This window comes from Pinus tabuliformis, chromosome 3_1, assembly GCF_031772625.1.
Source record: "Pinus tabuliformis cultivar Carrire ecotype Pingquan chromosome 3_1, CPIR1, whole genome shotgun sequence".
In the NCBI taxonomy this organism is placed as follows: domain Eukaryota; kingdom Viridiplantae; phylum Streptophyta; class Pinopsida; order Pinales; family Pinaceae; genus Pinus; species Pinus tabuliformis.
In genome coordinates, this window is record NC_142301.1 from 447,846,353 (window position 1) to 447,863,419 (window position 17,067).

A 17,067-nucleotide genomic window follows, 5' to 3' on the forward strand; every position below is an offset into this window, starting at 1 on the left:
TCCACCCACTGTCTGATCAAAGGAGCTTTAAAAGATAATAACTCCGTTAACAGAAAGCGGTCTATCCTTTTGGCAATCTGGCCTTCTCCCATCCTACGATTCCTCCAAGTAGGCTTAAGCTTAATCGGGGAGGGATCAATTAAATTCTTCTCCGAGATGAGGTTGTAGAAAAAATCAGTAAGGGGATCTTCTCTCGCAGATGGACCCCAAGCTTCAGCTCTACCCATGGAAAAATTTAAATCACCGCCCAAGATCATCAAGTGTGATTTCATAATAGATTTTGTCATCAATTCTTCCCAGAAAGATTCCCTGCCCTGACATGGCCCGTAGATATTTACCAAGGTGATGGGAAAAGAGAAGTCTGGGGAGATTATCTCCATGCCCAAAACATTTTTCATCCCCCAGTGATTGATGACTTTTACCCGTCCTTCTCTGTAACCAATTGCAATGCCCCCCGAATGGCCAGAGGCATCCATAGCAGTGAAAAACCACCCAGGCAGAAGGGATTTAAGCATAGTTTCAATCTCAGAAGCCTTCCCCAGGGTTTCTTGCAGAAAAATAACATCTAGATTAGAATTAGTTATCCAATCTTTCAAGGCCAGTTTTTTAGGTTTGCTGGCCAAACCTCTGCAATTCCAGGATGTCAAGATCATTTTATAACACCCTCTGGGGGATGAACTGCTCTAAGAACCCCCGGGATCGAATGTTGTTTACCATCTGCAACATCCAATTTGGCTTTTAGTTTTGCCTTGGACATGTCTGATTTCCTTCCTCGTTTGTTTTTGGAACTGTTCTGTAAATGGATCGGTCCCAGGCCACCTAGAGACCCCTGTCCCTCATGGTTCCCTCCCAAAGATCTCAGGTTGTAAGGGCAAGGAGGTCGTGTTACAGTGAGGGAGAGGGGAGGCCATTTATCTTCACAATTTATATCCAGGGACGGTAAAGATTCAGCTATGGATTCCACATTCGGACATGACATTATATGATCCATATTATCATCATTAATATTATCTTGCTCATGATATGATACGGATGCAATATTAACATTTACAGAGTTATGTTCAGGAGGATTAAGAGATGAAATAGGAGTCCCGTAAGACATACCCTTTTCCGGTTCGTCGATTGGAGCTTGATTTGCATTTTCAACAAACCCTTCCCCCGCTTCCGCTTCTTTCTCGATTTCCTCCACATCTACCTCCGGATTCAAGACATTTGCCACAGCAGCCTCCTGAGTTTGTACTCCTTCGTCCGCTGGATCCTTTACAGTCTCCTCTGTCTCCAGATTCTTTGGTTCTTGTGTTCCCGGCATATCGTGCTCCATCGTCATCTGAACCTCTGCTTGTGCATTATCTCTATAAGCTGTAGTCCTTCGGAAATGTCTTCTTCTTCTCATCTGTGGGCAATCTTTTGCCAAGTGCCCATACTCATGGCACTTATGGCATCTAAATGGCAGGTATTCGTAGTCTAATATCTGCTCGTATACATAGTCACCGAATTGAAGGTTGATTTTTTGTGCCAAACCTCCACTCGGGTTGAGCATGACAAGTATGCGAGCTATTGCCCTGTTTTTCGTTGTCAAGTAGGTCATATCCGCTTCCAGATAAGCCCCCAACCTGTTACCAATAGTTTTGAAAACTTCCTCTGTCCATAGAAAAGATGGTAAGCCCGGAGCACGCACCCAAACGGGAAACTCGTCCGTTCTCTCCTTAATTGCATCAAATAGAGGGGTCCATTTCTTTAGCAGAACTGGAATGTTCCCTATGTGCCAATTTCGCTGAAGGACCCAATCTGCCGATTCTCTATCTTCAAATCTAAGCTTAAACCATCCTTTTGCTAGTACCAATGCTTCAAACTGTAAAGGCCTATCTGTTACAAAGCATTTCTCACCCCAATTTTGAAGAAAATCAGAAGTAAATTTTTTACCTCTAGCCCTGCCGACCAAGGTACAGTCTGCAACAGCTAGGGCTTCTACCATGGACACCTCCATCCCAAGGATCAAATTGCCTGCAATCGCCTGAGATCCAATGGGTCTTTGCGGCTTCCTTTTTGCTCCTTTGTACCTACACTCTTCCTCCGTCGGTCTTATGCCTTCTCGTCCATCGTTCCTTTCAGATGTTATCTGTGCAGTGCCCACAAGGGGTTCTGTCTCCGGCTGAGACGGGAACTGACCCAAAAACCCCGATTCGCCATTCCCAGAGGGAAAGAAATTAGACTCCAAACCATCAGTACCTGCCTGCCCCCCTACTGTAGAAACTCTGGGATCACTTACTGAAAAACCTATTTGGTTTTGGGGTTCTCTTGGAAGGGTATCCCTCGTGAGTGAGGTAAAAACTCCTGGAGCCCGAGGATGTTCAATGTCAGCAGAAAGCCCTAAGTGAGAAATGTCTTCTAGACCTTTGGAGGATGTAAACCGAGTAATCTGAGTTTTGCCCTTTGGGTCAGTGGGCAGACCTTCCACATTCGCTCCTCTCGACACGATTGCTTTCGCGACTTGTTTGGGGACTCCCTCTGAACCAGAAATGTGACCCCCGTAACCTGAAACCTTACCATGAGACAAAAACTGATGGTTTTCCACCTGTGATACCGCCTCCAAGCTTGGTAGTTCGAAGGATCCAAAGTAATGCTCGACGTTCTGAGCAGTGATATCTTTCCCCCACATGGAGAGGAGGTCTTCTACATCTGGGTCCAGGGCTAACAACTCGGCGGGGTTAACCATGGTTCGTGCCGTTCCAATGCAACCGACAGTCAAAGTAGGTAACCTCCACGAGAGCTTGTTTGTTGTAAACGGAAAACAGGCGGAAGATAGTCTTTTATAGGGTATTATTATGGAGGATTTTTACATTTTATTTTGACAATGTGTTAATTTAGTATGAGTTATTTTACATATTAATTTAGGAATTTTTAAGGGCGTACATTTTCTTTCAAAAAAATTTAATTGAAAAAAATATTTTTCTGATTTTTTTTAAAATTGTATGATAAATTTGGATTTAAAATGCATAATAACTAATAAATTTCATGGTGTAATTTTTTTTCAAAATATTTTTATTTAAAAAAATATATATATCAAAATCATTAAGTGAAATGAGGGAATTTGACTATGGTAAAAACAATATTGTAGTGTGACTTCAACATGGTGCTATCTACTATGGAAAAAAATGGGAAGAAGAAAAGTAAGGGACTTATTTGGAGAGAAGATAGAGGACCTAATTTTATATTGAGAGTTTGTGAATATTTTCCCAAAGAGAGGAAAGTATACCTAGTCAAATAGAAGGAATGAAATAGGTCATATAGTTTTTAAGTTGGATCATTTACTCATTCATCACACCTTTCCATTGGAAAATTTATTAATAACCTCATAAATAACTTTGTTCAAAATGCCATACCATAAAACTATCACTCTATCCCTCCATTTGATTCATGATTTTGGTTCCCTTCCCTTTCAATTCAATTCATTGTCATTGTAATAACCAAGAGTAATGGAAATAATAAAAGAAACCTAGAGAAAATTATTGTAAGGTGTCCATTCATTTCCACTTTTTTTTGTTTTTTTGTTTTGGGGTGAGTGGGGTGGGGTGAAGAGGCAATTTAAAGGAATAAAAGAATAGACTAAAAATATTATTAGCAACCACCATAGGAAATAATGTACATTCAAATCCAATTGAGCCTACAATATTATCTAGAAACAAAATAAGTGATCGAATAGAGTTTAGTGTTAGAGATGGCAGTTGATGCATGCGATCAAATTAGTGGTCAAGTTTTCCTATGCCAAATTAGTACCATTCATTATGGAGTTAGGAAATGCACTTTTCTAACTTATTGTGAGTGATCACTTGCTTCTAGGTTGGCGGAAAGATTCATTATATTCCATACCTTCATTGTGTTGTCATGTTGGCCATAAAAATACATTTGGGATCTTCACTAGCATGAGAGTTACAATACATCTAGAGTTGCAACACTTCAACCATCAACCTAGAGTTCTATCTTTACCTAATCATGGTGTTGTAGTAAGCGTTGTTGCTATCAAATCAATTAACAAAAATATGGGAGTAAGTGTTGTTGCCATATCTTTTCTAATCGATTTAGATAGCAACACTGATTACTACAACACCACACCATGATTAGGTAAAGATAGAACTCTAGTTTGATGGTTGAAGTGTTGCAAATTTGACACAGGCTTGAACTGAATAATCATTTATCAACGTATTTTGACTAAGGAAACGACATTATCGTTACTGGCCGAACTTAATTAATCTGACTGGGCTGTGACTTCAACCAAAACTCGAAAATTATGTCGTTTAAAGAAGATATCCACTAATTCACCCACGCGTCGTCGATGCTTATTACTTTACCTTCTTACAGAGCTTGTAATAACTGTCACTTGATTCATTTTAGCGGCCCAGAAATCTACTTAATCAACCTTCAACTAAACAGGTTACAATTTCGTTAGCAAAATAATAGAAATTGCGAAAATTTAATAGAAGTTTTTTAAAATCTAAGTTATATAATTATCGAGCTTTAAGATTTCACCTACTCTGAAGTTCTTGATCCTGTTTGAATCCATTTTCCCATTTTTGAAGAATTTCAGGAAGCCATATAGTGACCTCATTAGACAACTCCCTTTCACACTAATCGATATCTAAACCAAGCTAAACAACTCTTGCATTCATGAATTCGAGGCTTAAAATATCTTTTATTATAGGCACACATATTCAAGCCAGTGCCTCTCGGCAGCTCCCCATTATCTTGCAGCGCATAGTTTCTACTCTTGCATTCATGAATTCGAGGCTTAAAATATCTTTTATTATAGGCACACATATTCAAATCAGTGCCTCTCGGCAGCTACGCATTATCTTGCAGCGCATAGTTTGTATTATTTATTCACAAATTATGTGTCGAAATAAATGCTCATCATTGAGTGCATCATTGACCTGCTGAATTGAACAGCAGTTCGATGGGTTGATGCTGCAATCAGCAATGAGCTTTTATTAATGGCGATCAATTTTACCGAAGGGAAGAGAAACAATGTTTTATTTGTAATCAAAGAAATTATGGTTGCCGGAAGGAAAGGTTTTTTTTTCGGAGAGAAAATCCACATATGGCCGAAGCCTGGATATTTTTTACAATACGGCCGAAGCCAACAGAATACCGTTCGAATGTATTGTGCAAATACAAGTCAGCAAGCTGACAGTCAACACATCATATCGAAATCGTCAGCAAGCTGACAGTCAACACATCATATCGAAATCGCCATCATGCGCTGCAAAACGCAGCCTTGCAGGAATCGAACAGCCTTGCAGGAATCGAACGCGGTCCGCGGGGGAGCAAACAAACCGCCCGCACCGCTGCATCATGCACATCACGTGCACGGGAAGGAAAGGTTAGGGATAGCTATTATGTTTTTTTTAAGGGATTTGGCTCATTTCTCTACGCGATTTCTGCTATATCATGCCCTTGTTCATTAAAATGGTAATAGATAGGGCAGTTCAAATGTTGTTTTGACTTTGCAGAATTCACCTATCAGTTTTATGATAAGATTTGTTGAGTTGTTCATCAAAGTTAAAAAAAGGATATTAGTGGTTGAGAAGGAAACAATCAAAATTACAATAAGCACTCAGATTCTAAAAAATTGCATGAACAAATGCACGCACATTCTGTAAAGATATTGGATTTTAATTACACATTTGATTAGGTAGAGATATTGGATTTTAATTATACATTTGATAATTATTTGTTTTATAATATTAGATGTATGTATAAGAGGGGTGATTTTATGTCATGGTAAATATAGGTTTAATTAGAGTTATGTAATTGGATTTCAAGTTTAATTTTTTTTTATTTTTTTTCACTTAGACCAGTTTATTATATTCTAGGGTTTTTCGCTTTAATGTAACCATGGTGCACTCAAGGGGAGGGAGCAGTCTCTTTCTTATAGCAACATGATCTTTGGCAATGCACGAATCACAAAATGATGGGCTACACGTGCAACCCCTCCATTCAATTTTTGTGATAAGGGGAATGTATGAAGGGAATCTCTTCTTCTAGAGATCCACTACTAGGAGCTACCTAGCAATCATGAGGATGAGGCCATTATTTGTCTAGAGCAACACATACCTTAAATGTGAGATTAAATCTAATAAGATTGAGGAATATATTCATTTTACACAAGACCATGTCTTAATTAACAAGTTTATGGGATTTTGGCCCATAAAAAAGAGCCTTGATAATATGGATACAAAAAGAGAAAATTGATTTGGAGTTAGGAGCAAAGGAATTTTTCATAATAATCTTTGCCAATATTGAGAATTGGAATTGAATCTTCGAAAGATTATACTTCTTTAATTATGTTGGACTATACCTCCAATTTTGGATGGACAATTTAAGCCCAGGCAAACAAAATTTCAAAATGATGCCAGTTTAGATCTAGCTCTTCTCTTTTCCAAAAGAATTATGGGAGGAAGAAACTCTTTAGGGCATAGGAAATGTGTTGGGGCACTTTGTCAAAACCTTTAAGGTTACTCAAAGGGGACTATATACATCATATGCCATGATCTATGTGAATATGGACATATCACAATTCCTATTGGCTTTGATTGATATATTGTATTAGGATATTGTATGGAAGCAATCATTAGACAATGAGAACATCCCCTTGCAGTGACAAAAATTCCATGAATATGACCACCTTTTCATGGATTATCTCACACAAAAATAAAATCCTACCAAAAAATTTGAATCTCAAATGAACAAGGATGACTTTGTCTAGCCCAATCAACCAACTTCCATGACATATCTCGAAATATCAACTCGTAATAGCTTTGAGTCGCTAGCTAATTTATAATATCCCTCCTTTAAAGAGGTATCCCAAGGTAATATGACCAAAAACCATGTGGCAATGGGTTAATAACAACAAATAGAGGAAAAACAACAAACCCAACTAACAAAGTGAATCTCATAGCCAAAAAAGAACATACCCACTACCAATCAAGTGATTATGCTAGAAGGACCCATCCAAGAATTCAAGACACCCGAAAATATATGGATCTAGATTCCCTAGATATCCAAGCCATTGCATTAGTTTAGAAGGGGAAAGACCCATAGTCGATCTTAGAACATTAGGTACAAATCCTCAAGGGAGCCTTGCTAAAAAAAGATACTCATCACACCTAACAACCATCATGTAATAACTTTAATAACCATAATCTAGGCATCAATCTGCATTTTTTGGTAAATCCCTTAAAACCCTCGAAGGATGATCAAAGAAGGGGAAGGAGAAGTAATAAAAAGCTATTATAGGAATTAGATGAGATTCTTGTCAACTTCAAAAGAAACTTCCACTTCTACGCTCGCTTCCTCTATATGCTTGGATCAATTGTTTTAAGTTGCTTCCTCTCATTGAACTTGGAACCTTCCTCTATTTCCTACTATTGTTCACCGCTTGTCAAACTTCTTCGTCTTCCTCTCTGACTTTGTTTTGCAAAATTTTCCACTGCTTTAAGAGTAACTTGGTATGCCTCCTTAACTGTTGTTAGGGGTAGAATGCTTATCTCATCTTGGATATCATATCTCAATCCATCTATGTACCCGGATACCCTTAGCTCCTCATCCTCTTCCACATAACATACTCTAATATTGATTCGATAAAACTCCTCTACATATTCTTTAACCATCATAGCCTTTTGTCTGAGATTTTGCATTTGTCTAAAAACATTCAACTAATAATATTTTGACTTAAATTTTCCTTTGAATTTTGTACCATCCTATCATAACGCTTAACTTTTTCTTTTCCTTTATTTAACACCTCTTCCCAACATAATTCTATATGCCCTTTCAATCTCATCTCATTAGACTTAACTTTCTTATCATCATTGACATCCTATCAAAAATTTATGTTACAAAACAAGTTTTACAAATTTAGATTTACTCTTAGATTTTGTGAATTTGTTCTTATTTAACAATGTTTATATCTTAATATTTTTTACCTACACCACAATTTTTATATTATCCTTATTCCCCAAAATGATATCCTTTTTTATGCTTGTATGGTCTAACCAAGATCAAGCCTCCTTATTTCATCCATCTTGAGTCAAAGATGGTTTTGGCTAGACTTTGAAATGATTTTATAGAACGTCTTGTTTTCCATGTGGTTTAACCTCTTATTATACATTGCATAACAACCATAGTCATGCTCTCAATGAAAACTGGTTTGTTTTGCTTTCATGAAGTGAATAGAATGTTGAAATTAAGTTGTTTTGAATTTGTTGTATCTTTCTTCAGGGCTTCCTCTAGATCCATTATAAACTTTGGAAACTTTATTAATCTTTTTTTTAATGATGTAACTTTAGTTGAACCTGTAATATGAACTCCAAGATATTTGAAAAAAAAAAACACTTCCTTCAATTAATTGTTGATTGTCATATACCAAATATGTAACTTTTTTACATTTAGTTATCATGATTTTCATTTTTTCAATATTAATAAACATACTTAATTAAATAATAAGAATAATAAAATAAATTGGATAAGAAATCCCAACAAGAAAGGAGGGAATGTTTCTGTGGTCTGGAAGGCTACCATAGATGCTTTTAATATTATTGAGCAAGGTTTGTCTTGGCAGATTGGGAACGGGGCAAATCTTCGAATAGGAAAAGACCCCTGGGTGGGCTGTAATGAAAGTTTTGCTTTATCCCCAGACTTTATCAGGCATCTTGAATCCAAAGGAGTTCTTTTTCTTAACCAGGTAGAGAAACATGGTCACTCAACAATTTGGGGTCAAACGTGGCAATCAGGAGAGGAGCTGGATCTTTTGCTCCATTGGTGGAACGATTGGAAGGCCTACACCCAAGAACTCTCTAGGTCAAATGTGAGACTGAAAGACAGACCGGATAAATTGGTGTGGGCCCACACAAAATTCGGATCCTATACCCCAAAATTCGGGTATAAATTCCTTATGTCAAAGAAAGTTTGGGGGGATCCGGAATGGTGGGTCGAGCATTTGTGGAAGTTAAAATGCCCTGCTAAAGCCAGACTTTATTTCTGGTGCATTCTCAAGCGAAAGGTTCCAACATGGGACATCCTTCAATCCAGATGTAAGTCAGGACCGGGGAGATGTTCGCTTTGCAAAAATGAATCTGAAACAATTAGGCATCTATTTATAGATTGTCCTATTGTTAAAAAAGTGTGGCTAGAGGTTGGGAAGCTCATCCAGAAGAATGTAATCTAGGAAGGGGAAATTCTTTCTGATGTTTGGCATAAATGGTTGCATCTATATCCAAAAGGGACTTTGCGGAATTTTCCCCCCATCATCGCATGGGGCATCTGGATTGCCAGGAACAGGAGCATATTTTTGGATAAGGATACCCCTTTCAAGACTATTGCTATTCAATGCACTTCTATTTACACAAACATTCCCAAATCGGAAGAGGAGAGGATTCCCAGACAGGTTAGAGAGGAACAAATTAAGGATGGTATTCCTTGGGCATTTTTTTATGGGGCATCCCAGAACAATAGAATAGGAGTAGGGATGGTCATTCACGTAAAAAAAAATCAAAACCTAAAAGCCTCGGTGGGATTAGGCACTGGTACAAATAATTTCGTGGAATCAATTCCGCTCTAAAATTGCTTTTATGCTCGCTTATCCACAAGAACATCTTCACAGTTCAGATCTTTGGGGATTCTTTGAATGTTATTAAATGGTCCAATGGGCAAAGCAGATGTCAAAACTATATCTTGTTACCTTTATTAGAAGAGATTCAGCAGTTAAAGCTTTCCTTTAATGTTTTTTCTCTCTGCCACATCTACAGGGAACGCAATGATACAGCAAACAGGCTTTCTAAAGAGGGTCTGCAACAAGATATGGGCCGTTGGAGAATAGTGGAGGAGGACCATGGAGAGATCCATGTATCGAATCAGGCTCCTTACTCTTAATCTGTTTACTCTTTGGACTCTTCAAGCTATGTAAACCCTGATTATGATTTATAGCTTTTTGTTCCTCTTACTATCAAACTGATTTCAGTTGTTGCATGACATTTGTATCTATTTCATGTTTGGGTTGTTTTCCTCGGTGAGGAGACCCGGGAAATAGATGCACTGTTTTTACCTTTCTATGGAGATGATCACTATATGGAAAATCTGTATATTTTTCTTTTGACTGATCCTGAGACGGGAGCTATTTTCCTCAATATGAGGAGGCTCACGGTTTTGGATCAGGGGTACTACTCTTTCTCAGTTTTGGACAGGAAGGGCAGTCTCTTTGTGTAGAGCTCTATGATTCTCAAATCATATAGCAAACTGAATGCTTCGGCATATACTATGTAACTTTTTCTTTTGATTATAAAAAGTTCAATTTTTTCTTTTGGAAAAATAAAATAAAATAAAATAAAAACTATATGTAAAATTTGAAAATATTTTTAGCTAAAATTTTTATAATCAATTTAATAAATAAAAAGTATTTAAATATTCAAAAATATATTAAAATTACATTCTCCTTATTTTTTTAAATTATTTTTTTATTAATTTCAAAAAAAAATTAAATTTAAAAATTCTGCAAACTTATACTTTATTCAATTACATAATTAAAGTGCAAATTTTAGTTTTAAAAATTCACATTTAGAAATACAAAATCATGAAACTGGCATTTTAAAAATTTATAAATATTTAAATTAAAGATTTTTTTATTTTTTTATACAAATCATTTAATTAGGCCGATAGTTAGGCCAATAGGCCTACCTATGCATTAACACAGTGGTCAACACTTTCAATTTCCTGTTGACATCTGGCATGGTTTCCTCCCATTTTTGTCCATTTTTGTCCGTCTGCGAAAATTAAATAGCTGTGGTCCACGTAACCCTCAGTAGGTGGTGCCGCATGTTTCAGTAACCTACTATTCAAATACACCTACTTCAGCGCTGAGTAATTAGTATATGGAACCAAATATACAGATGGCGTGGAGGGTAAAAATTATCAACGCGCGTAGGTCGGATTATTCTGTTGATTCTTGGCCAGGAAGTTACCTGTCTTTTCTGAAGATTACCTCCTGTTCGAATGCTTTTCTCAGTTACAGAGTCTCAGCATATTGGAAATAATAGCTATTTACGGCTCTGTCTGTATCTTTCTTATTTTAACTGTCCGGGAATCACATTTCTATAAAGCATTCTGATCGACTTTTAAAGGACCGACCTATAAAGCCGTGAATCCCTCGGCCAAATTGAAATCTATAATAAAACTGTGCCTTTTAAGTTATTTTGTAATTTATTTTCCCTGGAATTGAAATCTTAAAAAATTAAGGTGAAGTTCTGTGCATTTTGCCCAAAACTGGCAACTTGAAGATTTTTTAAGCATGGCCGAGTTTAATGGCAGTTGTTACACATTACAGGGATGATTGATTGCCCATTTGTGTAGATGAGCTAACATGTGCCTAGGAAATGAAAGCCTGTCCGCCAGTTACCTCTGAGAAGCTCGAAGAATGGATGAGATTCAGTAATCGAGGTACGCTAATAACATTATATGAAAATCTAATAGTTTGTAACTTTTCGAAGATTTTGATGCAATATTCTTGATGGCTTTCTCCTTTTTGATGCAAGTATAGTGATGGGTTTTTATTTGTAGATGAAATCTGATGATATATAATTAATTGGTTTTCAAATTCTCTCGCAGAAATTAGGAAGATCGTCATTTTGTATATATCCCGCTGGTGAAATTCTGACTTTTGCTCTTTGTTTTATTGCCTGTTCTAGCAGATTGTCAAGCATATTCAGGAAGCCCCTTTTTTGCACTATGTATTTGACAGAAAATCTCCTTCGGCAAGTTTGAAGAAACAAAGGGATTATGCGGCTATGTCTGTAAAGGTCGACAGTTGGGCTAAGATCAGAAATTCTGTGAGAGAGATATCTCCATTTAAAATTTAGTTGTAATTTTTAATTGACAGGTTTTTTGGGGTAAATGTTTTTGTTGGCAGGAGGGTTTGGAATTGATAAATAGAAGGATGACAATGCTGTAATTAATATCAAAATCCTACTCATGTGCAGGGAAATGTTAGTCTTCGTTTGAAGAATTGATTGAAGACTGAGCAAAGGGTAGAAGGGTAGCTCCTGATTTTTGAATTACGATTGTGAAGAATTTGCTCGCGTTTTTGTAACAATTACATACTCACAAAGCGATTGTTCTTATGTTTAAGTCATGAAGTGGTTTATTGAAAGAGTTCCATGAGCTCTTGCCCCATAAGGGAACTGTTGTTTCTTGGAGGCCGAGAAGATAGTTAACCGAGGTTAAAATGCCATCTGCGCAAAACTTACTGAGGTTGAAAGCTGCTTTCCAAGGAAATTGCCAAAGAAATTAGAAACACCCAGAACATCATAAGTCTGCCAGGGGTTTCCTATTCTTTTGGCACGGATAATTTATCATCAATTGCATGCTTGCGCAATTTGGGCCGTTTCAATTAATCAAATAGATGGTTTGATCAGACAATTGATCACAAAAAAACCATTTCTATATCAGGTACTCTTTCCCAGACGTTTTCAATCCCCTCGGACCATGGTCCTTCATGAATGGTTTGCTTTCCTAGAGATCGTTCAAAGAGTTTTTGTATCTGTTCTGTATTGAAACCCTTAGTGTCTGTGTTCAATTTTTTTATTTTCCTGGTGTTTTAAGAAATAATTCGATGGTGATTACATGTACAGAAACCGCATCGCCAACGCTATTGAACTTTTCAGTATTTCCTTTTTTTACAAGTTACCTAAACACCATTAGGGTTTTGCCCGTTTCTATTTTAGAACCTCCAAGAGTAGATATGGTGAAAAACATTTAAACGATATGGTGAAAAAAATTCAAACGTCTATAATAAAACTGTGCCTTTTAAGTTATTTTGTAATTTATTTTCCCTCGAATTGAAATTTTAAAAAATTAAGGTGAAGTTTTGTGCATTTTGTCCAAAACTGGCATCTTGAAAAGTTTGCAAAAAAGTTTTGGGGGTCAATTCAGAGAACATGGGTACTATAGTTAAGGTGAAATTATTCCCTGGCAAGGGTTTCTCCATGTGAGGTATTGTTGTCAAGGTTTTTCCATGTGAGGTATTGTGGTCAACTCGCGAGGGTTGCTCAATGTGCGAAAACGCCCTACATTTTGGAAAGCTTATAAGCTGTGAACATGTTTAATGGTAAGTTTTATTGGATGAAACCCATGAGATGAAGATTCAAATCTCATTGAGTATATATATGATCTGTTGTGTCTTGGCTAGAAGAGTAAGTGACCCCAGAGTGGACGTCTCGGCTCTTGTTGAGGCATAAGTTAATTGCTATTGTGGGGCTTGCAAATTGTTGCACCTAGCCTAGGTTTATAGTGGCAGCCAGTTGAATTTGATCTTGGGTCTGTTCAGGATAACTCTCACTAGTTACCGATTATCCTAGATTAAAAAAAAAAACATGTTTACTCCATCCGACTCTTCTAACATTATCTAATTTTATGCTGATAAAAGATTTAAATTTATTGTCATCCCTGCTTATTTCAGTATTTCGAGCTTTGAATATCTTGTTTCACTATCTTCCTTCTGGCAAAAGAAAAACGATAATGCTCGTGCTGTTGGGTGTCTGTAAAGAAGTAAAGGGTAACGCTTTACACGGCAATACAACCGAGTCTTCTTTTGCATTCCATTCCATTTCATGGCATTGTTCAGATTATTCAGTCTCACCTTTATTTAATTCTTAAAATTTGTTGAAATGCTTTTCATGCTACAAAGTCAGAGGTTGTGAACGTGTTGACTTTATCCGTTTTTTTAACTTAAGGTAATTTTACGCTCAAAAGAGATGTAAATTCTTATAATTATTACATTCAATGATTTTGGCGGTTCCAGGGTTTAGATTTGTTTATTTTAAGTGTTGTGGTTAATTTATGGGTAATCAATTTCAAAGAAGTGCGATCTTATAAGAGTGTTTTAGTAGCCCATATTTAAACTTGGGGTCCTCTTACACTGCGTAATAATTCACTTGAACCAACATCTCTTCTAGAGAAATTCAACAATTCTAATTTAATAATCCTATCACCCTCTCTTTGTACCTTTTGAGACAATTGCTAATTATATTAATATAAATGAAGCATCTCTCCATAGCTAATTATAATTATATTAATATAAATGAAGCATCTCTCCTTAACATAATTCTTCGCAGACTTGTTGCTCCATAACATAACTTTGAATATTTCCAAGCGGAATTGGAACTTTGAATATTTCCCAGCGGAGCTGTTCCAACTGGACTAGACCACCGAATTCTGTTGGTGTACTTCCTATCAACCTGTTTCTTGAAAGTCGGATCCATTGCATCTTTGTACAATTACGCATAGTTTTTGGAATATAAACACGGAGCAAATTATAACTGAGGTCGAGTATTCCCAGAGCCTTCAACTGGCAAAACTCCGTTGGAATTCTTCCTGCGAAGAAAGATTCAGAGTGCGTAATAATGAGAAATTGCCTAGGGATGGTGAAATGGGACCTTGCAATCCCAATCCAGGCAGTATTATGGGAATCACTCATTTAGTGCCCTTTCGGCAGAAAATGCCGTTCCAAAAGCACATTTTATCAGAGTTTGCTACGGTCGAGTTTCATATTAATAATAATAATATGAAACCATCATTGTCGTCGTAAATAATGAAACCAATGTTGCCATGACCAGGGTTTGGTGTGCATGATCCATCACCATAGCCAAAGGTGCATTCACCGATGAAGGTTTTCCGGCCGCCTTGACAAAGACGTCATTGTAAACTCCGTCTATGTAAACGGTAACAGAGACGATGAGAGAAGTGGGCCCGCAAAGCCACGTACCCAAGTAAAGGGAATCTGCAATCGGGGTAAGGGTTAGCCGTTGTTAAATGATTGTGGATTATAAACCCTCTTAGATGTAGTGTCCCTGGAGAGCGTGAGGTGATCAAGTTTCTATCTACTGATTTGATATTCTGCATTTTTTAATACCTCTGCATGTGTAATAGATTTGAAATTAAAATAGGCTTACGCTCCTTTAAATTAATTGATGACTTTTTTCGCGGAAAATGGTTGCATTGGTGTAAGTTTCGTGTTCAGTGCAGGTTCTGCATTTGTTATTGTTATTGGGTTATTGTTATTGGGTTCCCTCTTTCGTGTGCCCTTCAAGTGTCGTGTCCAATGCAAATTCTGTCTGCGAATTGGATGGGACCAAATATTTTGCAATACAACCATGTGACATTTGTGGTTCTTGTTTTGATACATACATTCCAAAAACTGAACACTCGATGGATTCGATGATGATTCAGCTACAGCCATTGCATTACAGGTATTATTAAATTTAATATGTCATCACACCAACCCAAACAATAGCGCTAAGACAGTAGAATACTGTCCACATTAGAATGGTTGTAGTCACAGATCTGCAAATAGATCAATGCATCATCATGCCCCTCTATCATAAACATAAACATAATTTTGAGGACTGGACTTACTCAATCATATCACAATGCCAAACTCGACCTCATGTCCTGGATTGCCAGTGCCAGGACTGAACATGAACATTTCCTGAGGTACAGATGATGCCTGCACTAATTTTTGTTGCTGTTGCTTTGGTTGGCTCATATCCAATATCATTTGCAGGTTTGAATCAATGGCCGATGGAAACCTGAAAGCATGAGAAGTGGGTGTCAATGGCACCACAGGGATATTCTCACAATTGCACATTTCAATCATGAAGCCATCAGGGTCATGAATGAACAGCTGATCCACGAACAACCCCCCTTCCTCTACTATGCGTTTTACATACTTTATTTTCATATCTTGCAGCTTCATCTCCACCACCTGCATGTCCTCACACTGCACATATGTAATCCACAATCAAATATATTAATCAAACAATCTCAATGATACAAGCGAACTGCACAAACCATGATTAACATGAATAGTCATTGCTCCTCAGTGTAACTATACCTGGAAGGATAAGTGATTATCCCGTGGATTAATCTCAGATTTCTTGGGCAAATCTTCTGGATTCTTACTCTGCAGCAAATGTATGCCAACTCCATAATTGAACAGCCTGCACAATCATCAAAACTGTAAGACTCTTTTTGCATCTGTAGGTGCAATATCACAAACACACTGAGTTAGAATGTGGTTAACAGGCAGGCAGAATTGAAAAAGAAATGATAGTTACCAGGCTCCATCAAAATCAAAAGAGCGGGGCCTGTTAATAGGAACAAATCCTAACACATTCTCGTAGAAATTAATGGAATCCTCAACAGATTTGCAGAGGAGAGAAATATGATTGAGGGATGTTAGAGGCAGGGCTCCTCCCACGTATTTCACCATCTCTACCAAAACTTAAAGCGGAATTCCTCAAAAGTGGTAGAAATACACGCAAATAATGAAGAAATGAATACGCGGATGAACAGGGCTCAGACACATCTACTTTAATACAGTGTTATATTAGTCAAATCCGCGTGGCGGAGATACAGATAAGTATTGACACGCGGCAATTTTTTTGAAAAATGAGGTGTCTTCCTGGAATCGAGGGTCCAATGATGGTGCTCGTTTAAAAATGTATAATGCGATGTTGGTGGATATGTTCGACACGTAAACAGAGACGTGAAGGCCAGAGCACAGGTTGACGTGGCTTCACAAACGTTTGGTGTCGCCACACCAAACTCTGTTGCACGTTTGTTTGTTGTTTTTTTAGAATTGTGTGAAGAACGTGCACCGACTTTTCAGTGTTTATATCTAAAGCCCGGGTTACGACCAACATGAAAATGTAGCATATATTTTTGAAATGCCAAGCGGCATGTCTAAATGATACACAATCTTTATTGCTTTTTCCATCTATTTTTATAGGTTTTGGCACGCAAATTTTTTGAAAAGTAGTTTGCTGGCTCAGTGCGATTTTGCTTATGGTTTTGTAAATTTAGTTAACAAATTAAATTAAATGTTGCATTCTAATTTAGGGTAAATGGATACCTAGGATATATATTATATTGTAATATTGAACAAAAGAATATATATTGAAAAAATCTTATTGGTTTATCTAATTTTGAGGTTTCGGATAAAATCTGTATATTTTCTATTGCGTC

The 17,067-nt window shown here is 37.2% G+C and overlaps 1 protein-coding gene and 1 long non-coding RNA gene across 2 annotated transcripts; one reads left to right on the forward strand and one right to left on the reverse strand.

Moving 5' to 3' along the window:
* The first annotated feature begins 10,938 nt into the window (after positions 1-10,938).
* Positions 10,939-12,779, forward strand: LOC149187673 (uncharacterized). Its single transcript, XR_016256208.1, has 3 exons — positions 10,939-11,484; positions 11,736-11,873; positions 12,024-12,779. It is a non-coding gene; the product is annotated as an uncharacterized LOC149187673 (long non-coding RNA).
* Positions 12,780-15,259: 2,480 nt separating this feature from the next.
* On the reverse strand, positions 15,260-16,409 carry LOC149187674 (glyoxylase I 4-like). The gene is made up of 3 exons (XM_089412858.1): positions 16,158-16,409; positions 15,935-16,040; positions 15,260-15,820 (listed from the first exon to the last, which is right to left on the reverse strand). Exons 1-3 carry the CDS (start codon positions 16,310-16,312, stop codon positions 15,461-15,463), a joined length of 621 nt encoding a protein of 206 aa, XP_089268984.1. The 5' UTR covers positions 16,313-16,409; the 3' UTR covers positions 15,260-15,460.
* Positions 16,410-17,067: the final 658 nt, after the last annotated feature.

What these genes read in the sequence shown, in the direction of transcription:
- LOC149187674 (XM_089412858.1), bottom strand. Translation starts at nt 16,312, where the DNA reads ATGGTGAAATACGTGGGAGGAGCCCTGCCTCTAACATCCCTCAATCAT. An exon ending in TTTGATTTTGATGGAGCCTG is followed by an intron (nt 16,041 to 16,157) that starts GTAACTATCATT and finishes ATGATTGTGCAG; the next exon opens with GCTGTTCAATTATGGAGTTG. An exon ending in ATAATCACTTATCCTTCCAG is followed by an intron (nt 15,821 to 15,934) that starts GTATAGTTACAC and finishes ACATATGTGCAG; the next exon opens with TGTGAGGACATGCAGGTGGT.